At 44.6% G+C, this 20,994-nt stretch overlaps 1 protein-coding gene and 1 pseudogene across 2 annotated transcripts in view; both read left to right on the top strand.

The window, feature by feature from the left end:
• Positions 1-20,994, top strand: part of hdac5 (histone deacetylase 5) — a gene marked incomplete at its 5' end in the record, with an annotated part of 151,888 nt that overhangs the window by 41,828 nt on the left and 89,066 nt on the right. Inside the window, 3 exons of the mRNA XM_083649484.1 lie at positions 9,742-9,962; positions 17,286-17,430; positions 20,757-20,859. Of these exons, the coding sequence (XP_083505610.1) occupies positions 9,742-9,962; positions 17,286-17,430; positions 20,757-20,859 (469 nt within the window). The remainder of the gene's footprint in view (positions 1-9,741; positions 9,963-17,285; positions 17,431-20,756; positions 20,860-20,994) is intronic.
• Positions 242-889, top strand: LOC310787845 (ropporin-1-like protein pseudogene; annotated as a pseudogene). The gene has a single exon. The product of its transcript is annotated as a ropporin-1-like protein pseudogene (transcript).

The following is a 20,994-nucleotide window of genomic DNA, read 5'->3' as shown; positions in this document are numbered from 1 at the left end:
ATACAAAGCTACTTACAATTTATGTTAATGTCAACAGTAACGATCAAATCCTTCGTCGACTAAGACTTTGGAAAGGAATGATTATTAGTGATGATGTCATCAGTGATGTCAGTACACATAAGTAATGTATCAGTGACTTATGACAAGACAGTGAAGATATCATAGACATTGTGACATCATCAGCCTTCCCTGCAGAGGCTATGAGTAGGACCAGTATTATTCATGATTGAAGATTGCAGCCATGCCTGTTTCAGAAACCATGTACTGTGCCCAGCAAATCCACCTCCCTCCTGAGCTGCCAGAGATCCTCAAACAGTTCACCAAGGCAGCCATCCGAACACAGCCTCGGGATGTGCTGCTCTGGTCTGCAGCCTATTTCACTGCCCTGTCTAAAGGAGACATTCTGCCTGTCAAGGACAGGCTGGAGATGAATGTTGTCACCCAGAAGACTGACACTGGACTGACCCCAGGTCTGGTCAAGGTCCTCCACAAGCAGCTGTCCCTGGGGCAGACGTGCAGTAAGGAGGAACTAGAGAAGACATGGAGGGGTCTGTGTCTACCCATGGATAAGCTGGAGAGCCTGCTGCTGCTGGGTGAGTTCAGCTCCAACATGGTGTGGATGGAGCTCTTGGCCCTGTGCTGCTGTGATCTGGGAGGGAACATCCTGAGTGCTCTGAAGTTTGCCTGCGAGATCCTGACAGAGGACGAGGAGGGGGGCCCGGCACGCATCCCCTTCCATACCTTTGTCAGTCTCTACACCTACCTGGCTCACAAGGATGGAGAGATACCGCAGGAGGAGATCCACAGCTTCCTCAGTGGCCTGCAGACACAAGTCAACCAGCAGAGTGGCATGATTGGGGTTTCTGACTTCTACATCAGCAGGAGGTGAGGGTAGGAGAAGGTTTGTGACTTCTACATCAGCAGGAAGTGAGGGTAGGAGAAGGTTTCTGACTTCTACATCAGCAGGAAGTGAGGGTAGGAGAAGGTTTGTGACTTCTACATCAGCAGGAAGTGAGGGTAGGAGAAGGTTTGTGACTTCTACATCAGCAGGAAGTGAGGGTAGGAGAAGGACTGACTTCTACATCAGCAGGAAGTGAGGGTAGGAGAAGGTTTCTGACTTCTACATCAGCAGGAAGTGAGGGTAGGAGAAGGTTTCTGACTTCTACATCAGCAGGAAGTGAGGGTAGGAGAAGGTTTCTGACTTCTACATCAGCAGGAAGTGAGGGTAGGAGAAGGTTTCTGACTTCTACATCAGCAGGAAGTGAGGGTAGGAGAAGGTTTGTGACTTCTACATCAGCAGGAAGTGAGGGTAGGAGAAGGTTTCTGACTTCTACATCAGCAGGAGGTGAGGGTAGGAGAAGGTTTCTGACTTCTACATCAGCAGGAAGTGAGGGTAGGAGAAGGTTTCTGACTTCTACATCAGCAGGAAGTGAGGGTAGGAGAAGGTTTCTGACTTCTACATCAGCAGGAAGTGAGGGTAGGAGAAGGTTTGTGACTTCTACATCAGCAGGAAGTGAGGGTAGGAGAAGGTTTCTGACTTCTACATCAGCAGGAAGTGAGGGTAGGAGAAGGACTGACTTCTACATCAGCAGGAAGTGAGGGTAGGAGAAGGACTGACTTCTACATCAGCAGGAAGTGAGGGTAGGAGAAGGTTTGTGACTTCTACATCAGCAGGAAGTGAGGGTAGGAGAAGGTTTGTGATCTACATCAGCAGGAAGTGAGGGTAGGAGAAGGTTTGTGACTTCTACATCAGCAGGAGGTGAGGGTAGGAGAAGGTTTGTGACTTCTACATCAGCAGGAAGTGAGGGTAGGAGAAGGTGTGACTTCTACATCAGCAGGAAGTGAGGGTAGGAGAAGGTGTGACTTCTACATCAGCAGGAAGTGAGGGTAGGAGAAGGTTTGTGATCTACATCAGCAGGAAGTGAGGGTAGGAGAAGGTTTGTGACTTCTACATCAGCAGGAAGTGAGGGTAGGAGAAGGTTTGTGATCTACATCAGCAGGAGGTGAGGGTAGGAGAAGGACTGACTTCTACATCAGCAGGAGGTGAGGGTAGGAGAAGGACTGACTTCTACATCAGCAGGAGGTGAGGGTAGGAGAAGGACTGACTTCTACATCAGCAGGAAGTGAGGGTAGGAGAAGGTTTGTGATCTACATCAGCAGGAGGTGAGGGTAGGAGAAGGACTGACTTCTACATCAGCAGGAGGTGAGGGTAGGAGAAGGACTGACTTCTACATCAGCAGGAGGTGAGGGTAGGAGAAGGTTTCTGACTTCTACATCAGCAGGAGGTGAGGGTAGGAGAAGGTTTGTGATCTACATCAGCAGGAAGTGAGGGTAGGAGAAGGTTTGTGATCTACATCAGCAGGAGGTGAGGGTAGGAGAAGGTTTGTGATCTACATCAGCAGGAGGTGAGGGTAGGAGAAGGTTTGTGATCTACATCAGCAGGAGGTGAGGGTAGGAGAAGGTTTGTGACTTCTACATCAGCAGGAAGTGAGGGTAGGAGAAGGAGAAATGGAAGTCAACGGAAGAGGAAGGAAGGAATAAAAGGAGCAAAATGTTCAATTGCTCTCAGTGAGACTCCCCTGCATAAATAAAGGTAAAAAGAAATGGCCTTACTGATACTCCTTCAAGAAAGACAGTACAGTCTAATAAAGGTAAATTTACTGTGGTGTGTTTGCGTTTGTACACAGCAAGACCATTAAATGTGTTGCACTGAATCAGCTGTCAGGTCACAGAGCACTGAATCAGCTGTCAGGTTATCAGTTGGCTCAAATAGAATTGAGTTTCATTTTTAGCTGAGGCCAGCATGACCGTTGTTTGGTTGGTCCACATAAAGTGCATTTTGTAAATGTGCCCTTGTTTAACAGGAGCGCAGAGCTCAATGTGGGCCCTCTGCTCCCCCCCCCCCCCCAACACCGTGAACAAGGACACACCACAGTAACCATCAATTAACCTTAATGGCGTGGCTTCCCTGCAATCTTTAGCTATGGATATACCAAGTTACTAGGTGTGCACTTTGTGAACCAAGTGTTAGCTTCACACGGGGGCACATCATCACCGATGACATCAAAATTGCTCGAGTGACATCATTGATGGCATCATAGAGTTCTACATGACCTGATGGCCAGGTCACTACTATAGTAGTCTCGCTAGCCAGCCTCTCTTCCTTTCTGTCAGAGAGTCTGGCATCGCAGGTTTCCATTTTGGGATTGCGAAAAAAATGCTCTGTTTGGGTTAACCAATCAGCTTCGTCTTGGGCGGTGCTTAACGTTAGTGCCCTAGGAAAATCGTTTCGGGGTGGAACTTGTGTCGGCGGAACATTTTTGACGGGAGGAGAGCTCACAGGCATAAAGATGGCGACCTCACCGAAAGAAGCTAACACTCCTCGCAAAATAATACCAGACGTATGTCGATTGTGTGATGGTAGTTTTCAAAGAAGAAAAGACAGACATCGCCTCATTAGCAGTTCGCACGAGCCGAAGCCTACATTTACTTTAACGCTGGAGGGGCTCACTGCACCCGTTAAAACCACAGACGATTTATTAGCTGTATGTGGCTCTTGTAGAACGTTGTTAAATCGATATCACAGAAGCTCATGTGAGGTGGAACGGATCGGTGCTTTGGTCAAGTTTAATTGTATGTTTAATAAGGTACATGCTATTTGCACCTGTATGTCAAATACGTCGAATCTAAAATGTTTAAGCACGTCTAACGTATGCACATGACATGTGCACCCATGTGCAGTGAATATGCCACTGTCTCGGACTTGTCTTATCACTATATTGCCTTATTGCCTATTGCTGCTCATTATTGCTTATTGTTGCCTATTGCTTATTGCAATGTCGTAAACGGAGTCCACAGCACAATAATTTCACACGTGATACTTGTACCATGGAGTGACAATAAAAATCTTGAATCTTGAATCTTGAATTGGTTCTATACCGATGTTTGGATCTGTAGCGATAACCAGTGTTAAGATTGCTGTTATGGCCAATATCTGATATTTGCTGATGTACATATGCTCAGCATAAAAACAAGTTTGTGTTGACCAAATATTATACGTCTTATAAAACACTAAAACACTGAATTAGAAATAGCAATGTCTTTATTTTCAAAAAATTAGGAAAAGCAAAGATAAGAGAAACAGCATTTTTCCCTCTCTAGGAAAACTACCAGCTTTTACAGGAGCCCACAAAAAAAGGCTTGAATGTGTGGAAACACGTTAAATGTAAATAATCACACAATGTACACACATCTATTACAATAACCAAATATTTTTCTGTTTCTGTGTTGGCCAAATTTTGTACATCTTGTAAAACACATGTGAATTTTAAATAGTAATGTCTTTATTTCCTAAACATTGGCAGACCATAAAACTGAATTACAGCATTCCCCCCTCTATAGAATATATCAGCGTGATGTCACTGCCACCCAAAAATGTGTAACTCTGTGGTAGTTAACTAGTATGAGTTGTACCAAACAAACGTTAATATCTCAAAAACTAAACGTCACATCGCATATATTTTGACATTCTGTGTGAGAGCAGAATTAGCTCAAGAGGATGATTTATAATTATGCATGTCGTGTTAAAGTTGTGTTGAAGTTGTGTGAACTGTCGCAGTTTCTAAAATGTAAACCGAGTCAGCCGGCTAGAGTGAGACACACAAGCCTCCCAAAGCTCAGGCTCCATAGGGTTCAATTGCTACCCAGTGATGCGGTTTGTTTACCAAAATGCTGCTCGACTGATCCCTCGTATATGAATAGAAGTAGCAGGCTTTACAGGACCTCAGACAATAAAAAAGAGAGGCTTGCTTGTGTTAACACTTCTCAACTGTGCTGTGTAAAAACTATTTACTAACAAAAAGTATGTGGAAACCGTGACTAGTCGTGGAGCACTGAGAAGCCTTTTTAAAACAATGTCATGTTTCCAAATACATCAAGACCACTCAAGCTGTCCTCCTCCTCAAAGTGTTCCTCCTCTGTATCTCCGAACACCTGTGACACAATGTTCAATATCGCCTGTGCCTCAGCAACCTTAAAAACTTGCACATTGCAAAATACATCCACCAATGTGAAAAGTCTGTTGCTTGACTCAAGCACTTCTTTGACAATATGTGCTCCTGTGTGGCTTTCAGCTTGTTGAGTGGAATAAACAGAGACTGCTCCAAAAACACCTTGCTGCGGCATGTCATGTGTTATGCTCTCTAAGCATTCCTGAAGAATGTTTCTCTGTTCATCTGTAACAGTTCTTTCTTTTACAAGCCCATCCCCTGCATGTTTCTCTAGTGGACTTGCACGTCCATCACAGGTATCGAGACAGTCACAATATAATGCACCGGAGCTACAACATGCATGTTTGGGTTCAAGAGGCTTTGTTTTCTCACCATCAAACAGCTGCAGCAGTTTGACTCTCATGCACCGTTTTCTTTCAGAGACATACTGGAGCATTTCATCCGATAAGCCTTGTAGCTGTCTGCCGTGGTATAAGATAACTGAATGTGCCTGACACCCATCTCGCCCTGCCCTCCCAAAGGCTTGCATGTAGGCCTCAATGTTTCTTGGGGGCCCATAGTTGACAACATGGTTGACACCCTTAAAATCAACACCCATTCCGAGTGCTGTAGTCGCAATTACAACTCTGAGAACAGACAATGGGTCTTTGAGTGAGTTCAGTATATGCAGTTTGACGTCTTCTGGTGTCTCTGAATGACACATGTCCACCAGTCTATTTGCTGAAACATCTTTGGCACCTACTGGATAACATGCATGCTTCCCCAATGTAAGTTTGAAAACATCAGAGTACAACAGTGAGCACTCTGCTATACTCTTGCAGTATATTACCACCTTTTCTGTTGTGGGCCCCTGGCTTTCCAGCTCCCTGCAAAGCCAGGCAAAAGTGTTGGCTGGATCAGAGGAGACTTTTTTGGTAGCAAGTCTGATGTTGTCCCTGCTCGGGCTTTTAACAAGCTCTAAACATTGTTGCATTCCAAGATTTTTCCTCAGCTTCTGTCTCATGGCTTTGGAGGCTGTTGCAGTTATTGCCAGGAGGGGCACAGAAGTGGGCAAAAGGGATCTCAGTTCACCAATTTTTCCACACCACTCTCTGAAAGGAGCCTCACTCCCCTGTCCTTCTCCCCTGTAAATACAAAGACAGAGTGATTAACCAAATGGAGAAATAACATTGATGCAGTGGTTAAGTACGTCTGCCTTGAATGGGGTTCTAAAGTAGATGATACTGAATCGGAAGTTTAGGTTTTGCAATTTAGTGTTAAGTAGCTACTACAAATTGTACACAGTATTTTTTTTTAACAAGATTGTGCTTTGGCAATGTTTATGGATGAAATGATAATTGCTGGCTACATTTTAGTGATTGTGATCATTGACTTAGCTAGTGTAAGTTGCGCACAACACGTTATCTATATAAATGTACTGCATAGATGGTTAATCGTAATTGTTTTTACCAGTGGATCGCTGTGTACTTCGTCCACAGCTATCCCCACCAATCGCTCACGAAACGTCGTCGTTTGCAGGATCGCTCTCCATTTATCTTGTCCAACGAATGTCTCAGCTGATCCGTATACAATGGAGTACTCGCCAGCAGCTATTTTCTCGTCCAAGTCTGGATCTTGCCCGGCGTAGGCTGCAGAAACCCCCCTTGAAAGCAGGGTTTTGACCTGGTCCTCCATTATCGCGATCAAGGGAGAGACTACCAAAACCATCGGATTTTCACGCCATCTCTCTGGGTTTATCCGTGCTAGTTCACCGTAGACGATAGGCCATGCCTGGAAGATGAAACTTTTTCCATAACCAGTGGGTAAACATGCAAGAACGTCACTGTTAGACAGCAAATGTTCTAAACATATTCTCTGGATATCTTTACAACCATCCACCGAAAGTGCCGAGCAGGCCTTCTTTATTGCACAATCCATATCTTCTTCAAAACTTGCCATTTTCAGCGTGTAGCAACGAGTTAGCCCATAGATTTCTGCCGTTAGCTTTCTACGCTAGCTAGTTAGCGTTGTTCGGCAGCCGGGAGCATTTACAGCGACACACAGCGGAAGCCGCTCTGATTGACATATGGTCGGAGCCAATGACAGAGCGTGACAGAGCTTGCAAGCGGGGGAGCGGATATCCTGCTGCCACCGAAACAGCCGCTCGAATGGGAGAGCAGCTTTAGAGTAGGGGCGGGCTGATCCCCGTTGCCTGTTTCCGCGACGCCAGACTCTCTGACAGAAAGGAAGAGAGGCTGGCTAGCGAGACTACTACTATAGTGATTGCTGAAGTGACATCACTGATGACCGCCGATGATGGAATCTACCTACACCTGTGGCATTAAGGCTGATTTATGCTCCATTTTCGTACAAAAATAAAATGTCCATTTCAAATGTAACCGTCACTGCCCCACATACTTCCATGCGGCCTTCACGTTTAGTTTTTTTTTTTTTTTTTTTTCCCCGACTACAAATACATGCTACACAAGATGCATCAAGACATGGTGTTATGTTAAGCGATACATCCACTAGAGGGCAGTGGAGATTCAAAAGTGTGTGTGTGTATGGTGTGGGTGTGGGTGTGGTACTGCTCTGTTTCGTCCGTATCCGCAAGCTTTCAGAAAACATGTACAATTACGTATGAAATGAACGCACAGTATGGACAGAAGGCCCAAGGAAATGGCTGTTTATACTACTGTTGCAGATAGAAGAGAAAGTTAGGTTCCCGTCCTTGTCATACCTGTGCATTCAAACTACATTTTTTGCAGACATACCACATGGAATTAGAGGATACATTTTTTGCAGACATACCACATGGAATTAGAGGATACATGTGGATACTTTCAGGTGCTTTGAACCATTGACTGTATCAAATATGCATGACGTTTCCCGCCAGCGGCCATCCTGCTTGTGATGATGTCTGCGCAGTAGAGTCTGGTGGCGGTATGACGGCCCGCGCGTGGGACACGCCCCCTCAGCTGACCACCATCTTGAGAGCGACAGTCTAATGAGCACTTGAACATACATCAATCAGCGTGATAGGATCTCCCTAAAATGACAGAAAGCATCTGGGGAAATATCTGATGTGTTTTGATACTTTAGTTCCTAGTTCCTCATTGCGCGGCTCGCGAGACGCCGGCTCGAAGCTTTAGTTGGCGGCTCTAAGAAATTGCTTTTTTTTTTTTCTTTTTCTTTTTTTTGATTTTTTCCCCCCTGCTCTCCCCAAAATTTAAAAATAAACCTTTATGGCATATTATTACAATACAACAATACTGGTGTTGACAGTAATAGAAGGTGCCAAATCATTCAAAACAATAAGCATTTTGCTTTTAGGAGTATTGTGCCAGCGTGCAGCGCTGTTCCAAAACGTGTCAACGTGTGTCGTTGCCTGGGAAACGCACATCCCATAATACAACTGTTTGCATCGCATCCCATAATAGTATGATGATACTTGGGATGCCATTGCGAACATAGATGTGAACAGGTTAGCTAAAACTTTAGCGCCGCCAGCGACGGCCCCCACCGTTGCGGTCGGGGTACGTTTCGAAATCCCTCCAGGCCTGAAAGATTTTCTAGGGGAAACTGGTATATATATGTGTGTGTGTGTGTGTGTGTGTGTGTGTGTGTGTGTGTGTGTGTGGAAAACAATAAAACACAAAAAAATGGTAGGCAGATGTGCTTGGTTGGGGTGGCTTTTGGTGTTTTGCGGTAAAAGTGGCTCTCCTATTGACTTTGTCCTGCCAGTGCGGCTCTCATTGAAGAAATAATGAGGATCACTGCTTTAGTTTGACTCATGTCCCATCCGCTAACATGGAAGCGCTGAGACTCATGACCTATACTGCAGCCAGCCACCAGGGGGTGATTGAAATGTTTTGGCTTCACTTTAGGGGAGCTGTCATGAAGTTCAATAAAAAGTAGTTTGTGTGCACATCCAACCTGTTTTGAGGCCAGATGCTGGATACAAATACACATGAAAGTTGAAAAAAAGTGAATACCCGCACATTGGAGCAGCTCCCAATATTTATTGGCGACTATTCACCTTATGTTCAGACCTTACAGTGGGCCAAATTCTTCCGGGTCCTGTTAACACTTCCGGCGGTCACGGCGCAAAATAAGAGAGTTGTTTTTGTAGCGGACAGTGCAGGGGGTAAAATAAAGAACGTACTTTGAGCTCGGTAGTATCCACTGTTAGCCAGGTCAGATAACGTTATCGTCGACAATGACGAGCACTTTCTTGTAAAACATACCTGGACTCCAACGAAGAAAGCTTCAGATTTTCTCTCCTCCGAGCGCTCGAGCCACTTACGTCAATAAGACCCGCAGACGTTAACGTAATTCCCTGGAATGCGAGACTTAACGAGCCAGTTACATGGCGTTGCATTCTTAGACATTGCCGTTGGCTTTTATTTGGTATGTTACATACAATTGGCCAAATTATTAGTTAATTCAGAGTTAGATGATATTGGAGCAGCCAGCCATTTTATTTTATTTTATTTTTAGCGGAAGTTGTGACACGACCACACAACCGGGTCAAATGGGCGTGGCTACATAAGGTGAATAGAGCAGCAACGTTTCAACCCACGCAGTGAGTGGGGCTTCATCAGGCAATGAGCTGTCATGATGCCCATATTGTATACAGTTAATGAAATGAACAGACAATCTAAAGAAGAAAAATCTACTAACAGAAGAACATCAACAAAGCAGCCAATAGGAAGGAGGAAACATTCACCTCTTCTCTGTAATCCTTTCCCAGCAGGAGGCCCAGTGGACCTGCGGACAGAGCCCAGGCTGGGTTCTCTGTCTGGGGGCATGGGGATGGTGGACCCCGCCCTGAGAGAGCAGCAGCTCCAACAGGAGCTGCTGATTCTCAAACAGCAGCAAGAGCTACAGAAACAACTGCTGTTCGCAGAGTTCCAGAAACAACACGAAATGCTGACGAGACAGCACGAAGTCCAGCTGCAGGAACACCTGAAGGTACCAGCTACTTAGCTAGCTAGCTCATTAGTTAGCATATTAGTTAATTAGTTTGCTAGCTAGTTCATTAGTTAGCTTATTAGTTAATTAGTTAGCAGGGATGTGCACTTTAAGTAACAATTTTATATATGATTTCAATATTCAAGTCCATCCATCTTCAACCGCTTATCTGGGATCGGGTAGCAGTTCCAGCAGGGGACCCAGCAGGGGGCCACATTAGCCAGCTCTGACTGAGGCGTTTCAAGGCCAGCGTGGAGATATCATCTCTCCACCTAGCCCTCAGTCTCCTCCCAGCTGGACGTGCCTGGAACACCTCCCTAGGGAGGGGACCAGGTGGTACTCTCATTAAACCATGAACTAGTAAATAATAATAGTAATAATAATATAATAAAACATAGTAATCAAATAATCAAACTGAATTAATGGCAATAAGGAGGTCCATGTCCGACTGGAAACAGCCCCCCGGGGCTTTTTATTATTGTGCTCAGGCTCTTAATTGCATGTGATGATCTGGGGCAAGCTGGGCTTGAGCTTCAACCCACTCGGACTGGGTTGGGTCAGATTAGAATTTCCAGGCCCGTTGAGAACGCTCATTTTGTCACCTACTTTGCTACAAGGTGGACGACATCAGCTCCTCCTTCCATCCTCCAGTCATTAACAAGAGTACTCCTGACTCCAAACCTGCTTCTCTGCCCCCTCTCCCTGTGCTTGCTTCCTTCCTTCTCTCCCCTCTCTCCTGAAGAAGTCCTTAAACGTGTCACGTCTAACCGAGCCACCTTCTGTCCTCTTGATCCTATACCTTCCTCTCTTCTCTAAACCATCTCCACCCACATCTCTCCCTTCCTCACTGCCCTTATCAATTCCTCTCTGTTCTCAGGTGTTGTTCCGGCTGCTCTAAAGAGTCAAGCCTCTGCTTAAGAAACGCTCTATGGACCCTACTGCTATCCAGAACAACAGACCTGTCTCTCTTCTCTCATTTCTATCCCTTGAGCAAACAGCTTGCAACCACCTTTCTCTCTATATCTCCCAGAATGTCCTGTTGGAACCCAATGCAGTCTGGTTTCAAGGCCTCTCACTCTACTGAGACAGCTCTCCTTGCAGTCACAGAAGCCCTGCACAGCCTGCCAAGGTTGACTTGTCTGCCGCTTTTGATACAGTTAACCCCCAAATCCTTCTTTCCATTCTATCTGAACTGGGAATCACAGGATTTGCACAATCCTGGCTTGCTTCCTATCTATCTAACCACTCTTACCAGGTCTCATGGAGGCGATCCCTATCCAGAGCTTGTACTCTTAGCACCAGTGTCGCTTAGGGCTTAGTCCTGGGGCCCTTGCTATACCCTATTTATACTAAAACCCTCGGCCATGTCATCTTCTCTCATAGCTTCTCCTCTCACTGCCCCCCCCCCCCCCCCACATCTCTGCATGCCTGGATGTCTGTCCTCCACCTAAGACTAGATCTTGAAAAGACATAGCTCCTCTTCCTCCTACGAAAAAATTCACAGACCTCTTGATTGACAACACTACTGTGTTACTCTCTCAATCTGCTAAGAACCTCTGAGTGATCCTGGACAACCAGCTGTCCAGCTCTGCCTACATTGCAGTGACTACTCGCTCCTGGAGGTTCTCCTAGCAGCCCTTAGCAGGATGCTAGTATGAAACTAGCGTCCTTCATAAGACAAGCACCCGGGGTTTCAAATTAAGCCTCAAGGCACAAAGATGTCGTCTGCGCTGTACTTTACAAGTGTCGAATTGAAATTTCAAACTCACCGCAAGTCACCGGACAGTCTTGCAGTCTCCCGTGCAGAGTTTCGAAAGTCAGCGCTGCTGATAAACATTTTTAATTATTTGTCATAAACGAGAAGAAGACGCTGATGCCATCTTGAGCTGTTGTTTTGGAAGAATCAATCCCCGTTCGACCCGTTTATAAAAAAAAATTCAAAATGTTTATCAGCAGCGCTGACTTTCAAAACTCTGCACGGGAGACTGCAAAACTTGTGACTTGTGGTGAGTTTTAAATTTCAGTGCGACCAGTGTTGGGGGTAACTCATTACAAAAGTAACATATTACATGTAATATATTACTTTTAGCAGTAACTCAGTAATATAACTTATTACTTATAGGATTTCAGTAATATTATACCAGTTACTTTGTCAAGTAACTCAAGTTACAAATTGAGTTACTTTTTTTTAATCAAAGCACATATTTATCAAACTGTGTGTTTTAATCAGTGTTGAGACTAACGCGTTATTAAGTAACGCGTTACAGTAACTAAGTTACTTTTTGCGGTAATGAGTACTGTAACGAATTACCTCATCAGTAACGTAACGTACTTACAATTATTGCGGTTTAAACAGGCTCGTTACTCGTTACTTCACTTTTTTTTAAGTCGAACTGCACCGACATTTGCACGTGAGCCCCTTAATCACTGTGAGTATTTCCAGGTAAAAGGATTCTGTGCGGGACCTACAGCAGCGAGGGTAGAGAGGAAAATGCCTGGGGTCTGATGAGGAAGTAATCGTGCCAGGGCCATAGCAGCAATATACATTGAGAATGACAAATCCCCCCCAATATTTAAGCCTGATAAAATGTGTCCCCCCCCCAATAAGTTGATATAAAAAAAAAGAAAACAGAGATTTACTTAGCTGTTCGCGGAGCCAGCGCTCCTATAGGGGAGAGCAGAGCAAGGAACTAACCATTCTACTAACATGGAAATTGATGTAATGGGTATATATACCACTCCCATAACATGTGTGTATCACTTAGGGTGTCGAGTCATAGTCTATTTTTAATTTGTTTTTATTGAATGTTTCAAACCTGCATGTTTAAATAAGAATAGGCTAATTATTATTTCCACCCACCAATCATTTGGTTAGTTACTTTCATGTAAAAAGTTTGGAAGGAACAAGCGGCAATGCATCCTGGGAGAAATATGCAAATGTGTTTGTCCAATGTGGTCCAATGACATTGCTCTCTGTCAGAACTTGTTTGGATGTCCTGATGTTGGTCTTGTTAGTTATGTTGAAAAGTGCCACCAGTCTGTGTGTCTGATTAGGGGCAGTTCATTCATACTTTTCACATACTTTTCATCATAGTGATAATGGGTACAAGGGTCAAATTTTGACAGTTGTCTTGTCCTACACTGTGCTACAGCGACCCCACAATAATGTGTGTGCATTAACACATTCACTGCCAGCCGTTTTTCAATACTGTAGTTAGCTTCTGCCAAGGTTTTTTTTTGAGGATTCTGGCTCATCTTTCAAGAGCTGAGGATTCTTTTCTGTTAGGATTTTGCGAACACACAATATCTCAAAAGAACTAATAGAATGTGTGCTTTCTCTGTCTAAAAGAGTTAGTTTGTAGAGTTAGTAGTTATGTAAGCATTAGCAGTTGAATACAGCATGGTTTCAGCGTCTGAAAATTTATTCAGAGATAAATGGCTTTTTGTGAAATTCGATAGAACAGTCACTTTAACCATTCATTTTTGGCATCAGTAAGACGTCAGACATCTAAACAATAGTTTTGAACAGTAATTTCCTCCATAACAGCAGGAAACACCCCTCTCTTTCAAACTCCTCCCTCCGTGTGTGTCTTCTTGGCTGCAGCGGGCGTGTCACAAGCTCGTTGCTGCTGCTGCTGTAACCTCGCGTCACCAGTCTCACTGCTTTGCTGCTGCTGTGCCTGTCTGCTGGCAGGGCCGCTCTTTGAGGAAGTCTGGATGGGCTCGCTCGCTTCGGTTGAGAGCTTTGATGAAGCTTTTGCGATTCTGGTCTTATTTATGCTGCGTGTTTCAAAGTGTGTTCCACCCGTAATCTATTATGCAAATTTGCAATCCCTCACCGCCAGCAATCAGCGCGAAAGCGAAAGCGTTTTCGCCAATCCATTTTCATGAGAATGGCTTCGAGGAAGCACACTGCTTTTTGCTTGCCTTCCTCTAGTCAGGAGAGCACTGTCACCACTTAGTGGGTCGGTGGAATGGGTTGTACACGTTGGGTGGCTCCAATAATTTTATAGGAGACGTGGGGGGCGTTGATCCACCTCCCACCGTCAATTTTTTTTTTTTTTTTTTTTAAGACGAGATATCTCGTCTTTGGCAGTCAACGGTTGGATTCTGTAAGCCGAGATATCTCGTCATTGGCAGTCAACGTGTTAATAAGAGAATTGAGAGTAAAAAAAAAAGTTACTCAAAAGTTACTTTCCTAGTAACTAGTTACCTGGAAAGTAACGAGTAACTTAAAGTAACTAAGTTACTTTTCAGAGCAGTAACTAGTAACTGTAACTAAGTCACTAATTTAAAGTGTAACTTACCCCCAAAACACTTTTTTCAGCTTTTAACCAATATATATGACTTTGGGGGTGGTGTGTGAAGAATTCTGGTCAACATTTCCAAATTTGAGGCCAAACTGTTACCATTGTACCATTTGTATCATTTTCAGCTGCATAAGTGCCCTCTATGGGTGGAACACTGCTTTTTTTTGCCCTAAAATGAATGGGAGATTTGATACGCCGTGACGTCACGATGAACCAAAGACTATGGGATTTCAAGATAGTTACTCCCCTACTCCCCCTGTACCCTTTCCCGGCTCCTCACAACTCCAAGCCTATTCCCATGATGTCACAAGCATTTTCCTACCAATATGGCGCTACAATACACACAGCTCATTGGCTGTTTGTGTCACTTGACTTGTTAATCACCTGTTAATTGATTACAATCACCTGTTATTTTCCTACCAACTCCTATGTAACACAATACTATCAATAAACGCCACTATAATCATAAAAGGAAGGAAATGGCATTGTGTTGCTGTAAATCATTCCCAACCTTTTTCATACTAAGGAGCCCTAATTTAGTTCATATTGTGGCAATGGACCCCCATATGATGAGATTTGGTCTCTTATATGCAAATCTGATTTTTTATTTTATTTTATGTAGCCTAGATATGATTTTGTCCAGAATTCCATATATATTAGGTTGAGAGATAACAGAGAATCCTGAATTCTCTCAAGGACCACTGGTGGTCCCCTGGCCCCACATTGAGAACTACTCAACCACTTGATTGTGCAGAGAGAGAGAGGAGGAGGAGGGAGGGGTTATTGTGTGTTTGCAGCAGCTCCGAGCGGACCAAAGTGATCCTCCCCTCCTCCTCCTCTGCTGTGTGGCAGCGACTTTCATCCCCGCCGTCATTTCCGCAAACAAATCTCATTCCAGTTTAGCACACATGTAAAATCTAACGCTATACTACGATGTGACAACGTGACAATGCTGCTCTAAACACATCGGCTACTATAATATATTTCCCTTCATCTCATACTGAGATTAGATCGGTATTAAGTTTGGACAGACTGGAATGGATTGAGCAGCCAGGGTATAAGGAGGAGGAGGAGGGAGCTCTGCAGCTCTGCCCTGCGCTTGAGAGGAAAAAGCAGAGGTGCAAGTTTTGACAAGAATCACGAAAAAGGGAGAAACGAAAATTAAAAAGGGACTTCATAGCGGTTTATATGGCAAGTTGGACAAGGGCATAATGTGGAGAAATCTCGCATTGTGATTACATGAGCGTGTTGAGAGCGGGGGTGCTGTGCTGCAGTAACCAGGCTCGCGTCACTAGGCTCTTTTAACGATACTTACACACGCTACATACACACACATGGGGAGTCAATGGAGTCAATTTCTAGTTCGCCACTGAATGGCCAAATTGATATCACTTTCAACCATTTTGAGCAACGCTGTTTCCATACAGGTCACCAGCGTTGGCTAGTTGTTGATTTTGGAGCTCTCAAATAACTTATTTTCGAGGCGGTGAGCAAACTGTCATGGCGTCGATTTCCGGAAAAAAATTCCTGACCTGAGCACAGCCAAAGAGTATAGTGTGACAAGAGGAAACGTCATTTCTTGGATTTTCCCATAGGTTTTTTCAAATCAAGCAGCATGCCGTTTTGTTACATATCTGGGGGGTAAGTCCCCCTTTAAAGTAACTTGCCCAACACTGGTTTTAATGCAAATAACCACTATAGATGACAATAACAAAGGAAAAGGATAACATTTAGAATTTTGGATGCTTTACACTGACTTCAAGACGGTTTACATTTTTTTATCAGGATGGTTCCGCGCGCCGATGTCATTCTGCTACTGCAGTTATGTTGGTGAAAGTAATGCAAAAGTAGTTTAATAAGTAATGAGTTACTCTACATAGACAGTAATATTGTAAAGTAACGTATTACTTTCAAATGAAAGTAACTAGTAATATGTAGTATATTACATTTTGAAAGTAACTTGCCCAACACTGAGTGCGACACTTGTAAAGTACAGCGCAGACGACATCTTTGTGCCTTGAGGCTTAATTTGAAACCCCGGGTGCTTGTCTTATAAAGGACGCTAGTTTCATAGTAGTGTCCTGCTAAGGGCTAGAGGTTCTCCCTGTACAACACCTGCAAAATCCGACTTACGAGGGAAGGAACACCTCTACTGGTCCAGGCACTTGTCATCTCCCACCTGTACTACTGCAACGTTCTTCTGGCTGGTCTACCTGCCTCTGCCATCAGACCGTTGCAGCTCATTCAGAATGCTGCAGCCTGTCTGGTGTTCAACCAACATAAATTCTCTCAGAAATGCTCTCATGTCACTCCTCTCTTCCGGTCCCTGCACTCGCTTCCCATCTCTGCACGCATCAAATTCAAGACACTGGTACTCGCCTACAAGGCAGTATACACCAGACTGCTCCTCCATATGTGCAATCTATGGTCAGGTTCTTAAACCTTGCCTCGCTCCCTCCGCTCCTCCACCCTTGCAGGTCGCCTCGCCTCTCCATCGCTACGTGGGCTCCAAAGTCGCTCATCCCGGTCGCGACAATTCCCATCCCTGGCGGAACATGGTGAAACTCCACCCCCCACACCCCCCCGTCCGGACGGCCCAATCACTGGCCATCTTTCAGCGGAGACTAAAAACACAGCTCTTCAGGCTACACATGGACCCTTCTGAAACTAACCTTTTCCTCTCAACAAAAATGAAAAAGCTACTTATTCCTTCTTAAAACAACTTTAAACAAATGCTACTTATTCTGACTTATGCTTTCAACAAGTGCTACTATTCCTGCTAAATGACGTGATGTACTTTTTGGTGTGTGTGTGCGTGTGCGTGTGCGTGTGCGTGTGTGTGTGTGTGTGTGTGTGCGTGTGCGTGTGCGTGTGCGTGTGCGTGTGCGTGTGTGTGTGTGTGTGTGCGTGTGCGTGTGCGTGTGCGTGTGCGTGTGCGTGCGCGTGTGCGTGCGCGTGTGCGTGCGCGTGCGCGTGTGTGTGTGTGTGTGTGTGCGCGCGCATGTGCGAGCAGCAGCAACAGGAGCTGCTGGCAGCCCGGCGGCAGCAGGAGTTGGAGCAGCAGAGGAAGCAGGAGCAGCAGAGACACGAGGAGCAGGAGAAACTACGCCTGGAACAACAGCTGCTGCTGCTGAGGAACAAGGAGAAGAGCAAAGAGAGTAGGCTACACTGCTGCTACTGTCTGTAGTGCCCCCTCATGGAGAGTAGGCTACACTGCTGTTACTGTCTATAAAGAGAGTAGGCTACACTGCTGCTACTGTCTGTAGTGCCCCCTCATGGAGAGTAGGCTACACTGCTGTTACTGTCTATAAAGAGAGTAGACTACACTGCTGCTACTGTTTATAGAGATGCATCCTCATGGAGTGAAGGGCAAAGAGAGTAGGCCACACTGCTGCTGTCTGTAGTGCCCCCTCATGGAGAGTAGGCTACACTGCTGCTACTGTTTATAAGGAGAGTAGACTACACTGCTGCTACTGTTTATAGCACACATGGGCAAAACATGGCCCGCGGGCGCCCCCTGTGGGGCTGATGCTGGAATTGCAAAAAAAAAAAAAAAAAATGTACAGTGCACCTGAACACAACATGCAAGATACCCGCTGAATAAGTGTCCAAATGTTCATGTCATTCTGGCCAATACTCCACTTCTGTTATAACATTTCAATCTGGAATATGGAATATCTTTCAATAATCTTTATGATTAAAAGGCTAAAAGCTAATCTCATGTGTAAGAAATTACTGTTCTACATTGAAGTAGAAATTTAAATAATTAACTCGTTGGTTTTGGATTTATTTCGCTTCAAGAGTACATTATGGTTTGTGTGACCCTCAACACAGGCTTTGAGAATCCCAGGCCACTTACTGATACTTATGCTTAAATTAACGCACTCATATTCTGATTTATTTCAGGAAAAACATTTTGGCAAGTGGAAATTCTAATTGGCTCTAATTGACTTCAATACGACAAAAATAGCGCTGCTCGGTGAACCATTTCCACGCCGAATTTAATAGAAGGCTCAGATAACTTGAAATCAATTGACTTAGTAGTGGAAACGCTGCAGTCGAGACGTTGCAAATATTCCAGTTTTCTGACATTGCAAAAAGCCCAGTATAGCGCAGCTCAAGTCTCCCGCAACTCGAAACTCGTTTTGGGTGGTAATCCAATGCAACACTGTCTGGCTTGTGAACACTTACTGATTGATAAAAAAGTAAATAAAAATAAGAGGGAAATATGATATGCTGCTACTGTCTCAGTAAAAGTCGTAAATCCTTCCTGTCAGGTCATCACAGGCAGTGGATTTCACTTCCTACTTCATTCAGCGTGAGAGACCAGGCAGTGGACAATACAATGTCAATCAATGTCAGCAATCTATCCAACCAACAACCAATTAGATTTCACCTGGTTTCACCGGGCTAAGGGCGTGCTCACTTCCAGCTCAATCTGATTGGTTCGAAAACACATCACTCTCACGTGTTCTCTGTGAATTGCAAGTGTTTTTCAACCAATCATATTTTTCATTAGATAAATTACCAAATAAATAAACGCCCACAGGGCGAATGTTTTTTTATCTGCCTACTCCACGCTGGGAGCATGGCCAGAGTGACTCTCTGCATGGAGCTCAGTTCAGTTCAGTTCAGGTCACTGTTGTTGAAGCATTTTAAGCATATAAGAATATAATGAATGAAAAAATGAGCGTCTGCACATAAGAAAAAACACATTTGATTGATATTATTAAAAAAAATGAAAAATGAAAAATGAAAAATATAAAAATAAAAATAAAAAATGATAATATTTTTTTTATATAAAATCCCCAATCTAATAGAGGAGGACCATCCTCCTATGCCTCCTCTGATATATATATATATATATATAGCGAACATTGTGGTTAATCAACGCTGTCAGGATGTGACTCCAAACCAGTCGATACTGTAGGCTCCTGATGGTCCTGATTTCACTCAAAGGTTTTAAGGGTTTATTTCATCATAATGACCTGTACAATATCTCTCACTTATTACGGCTAAAGAAGGCTACACTAACACCCCCCCCCCCCCCCCCCCCCCCCTTCCTTAACTCATTGAGTGCCAGCCACTTTTGGAGAACGGATGCTCCCAGTGCCAGAGTTTCAGAGCGTTTTCAGTGATTTCTCGAGGCCCACAGAATATTGTGTGATATTACTATGTAAACACTGAACACGCACAAAGAACGATGAGACTCTATTCTATCATCTGCAAAAAAAAGTTTATTGATCCCATTTTCCGTTCTTTAGTTATGAGCCGGAGAAGATAGCTTGATTCATCCAAAAACAGCAATTTTTTTCTAGAAGCTGAGATAATTGGCCTTTTGTGAAATTAAACATTTCAAGCACATCACTGACTCTGAAGCTAATCTTTTCTAATGTAGTCACACCTCAAAAATAATTTCCTTCAATAAAACAGTGAAGGCCAGGGAATTCTGTTTGGCAGAATAATATTTTTTAGCTACAACCAGCAGCGCTGGCCCCTGCGTGCGCTGCTGGTTGCAGCTTCTTGCTGGTCTTGATTTGCTGCTGGTGGGCATCGGATATTCTGGCTTGCGTTTGTCAATCCTGTCCTGCTGCCTGGGTCTGTCTGGGTGTGCCCCCCCCCCCCCCCCCCGCCCCGCCCCGCCTCGCCTCAACTGCACACTCCTCCTCCTGTCTGTGGTGGCTCTCTGCTGAGTTTGCTGTGCGCACAGTGAAGGGACATCGACATCCTGCTTTTTTACAGCGTTCCGCGTGTGTTTGTCACCGGCAACGATGCTTCCAGTTGAGAATAATAACAACTCCACGGTGTGGATGTGCGGATGTGCTGTCCGGCTCAATTGTGGGAGCAGATTGGCTGCTGCAGGCACAGCTGCAGTAACGTGCTTCAGCATATCGATGCATACGGATGCGATGCGATTTCCGTTTCCATAACGACTTCTTCTTTGTTTTTTCCTTGCCTTTCTGTTATGTGGAGAGCACTGTCGCCACCTAAGGGTTCTGTAAAATAGGTTAGACACATCCAATAGCTATAATATTTGTACATCAGAGGCAGAAGGCTTTGATCGACGCCCCACCGTCAAAAAACGCAATTGACGAACATGTCCGTCCTTGGCACTCTACGTTACTATTTGAAATGACGAACATGTCCGTCCTTGGCACTCAATGAGTTAATGGCTGTCGTGAATGAGCTAAATTAACCGTTACATTTGCCAGACTTCTTCCTGTGGATTGATGTGATCCAGGTCCTCGGAGTGTGTGATTAGAATGGTGTGCCTAGCAGTGGTCTGTTGTACAGAAATAACATGCCGTATAATTACGTGATTGACCAATCAGAATCGAGTATCCAACAAAGCTGTGTAATAATTGGATCCTTGTTGTATCACTACTGTATTACTTCTAACTATTTTGTGCGTGTGCGTGTGTGTGTGTGTGTGTGTGTGTGTGTGTGTGTGTGTGTGTGTGTGTTTGTGTGTGTGTGTTGGAAGGTGCCATAGCGAGTACGGAGGTGAAACTGAAGCTGCAGGAGTTCCTCCTCAGTAAGAAGGAGCCTGGCAGTGGACCAAACCATTCCTTCAACCTCAAGTGCTGGTGAGAGGCTGATCCTGTTGGTGTGTGTGTGTGTGTGTGTGTGTCTGTGTGTGTGTGTGTGTGTGTGTGTGTGTGTGTGCGTCTGTGTGTGTGTCTGTCTGTGTGTGTGTCTTTGTCTGTGTGTGTGTGTGTGTG

This window comes from Poromitra crassiceps (assembly GCF_964638095.1).
Source record: "Poromitra crassiceps genome assembly, chromosome: 13".
In the NCBI taxonomy this organism is placed as follows: Eukaryota; Metazoa; Chordata; class Actinopteri; order Beryciformes; family Melamphaidae; genus Poromitra; species Poromitra crassiceps.
Note: the sequence above shows the minus strand (reverse complement) of the source record. Positions and strands in the feature narration are given on the sequence as shown.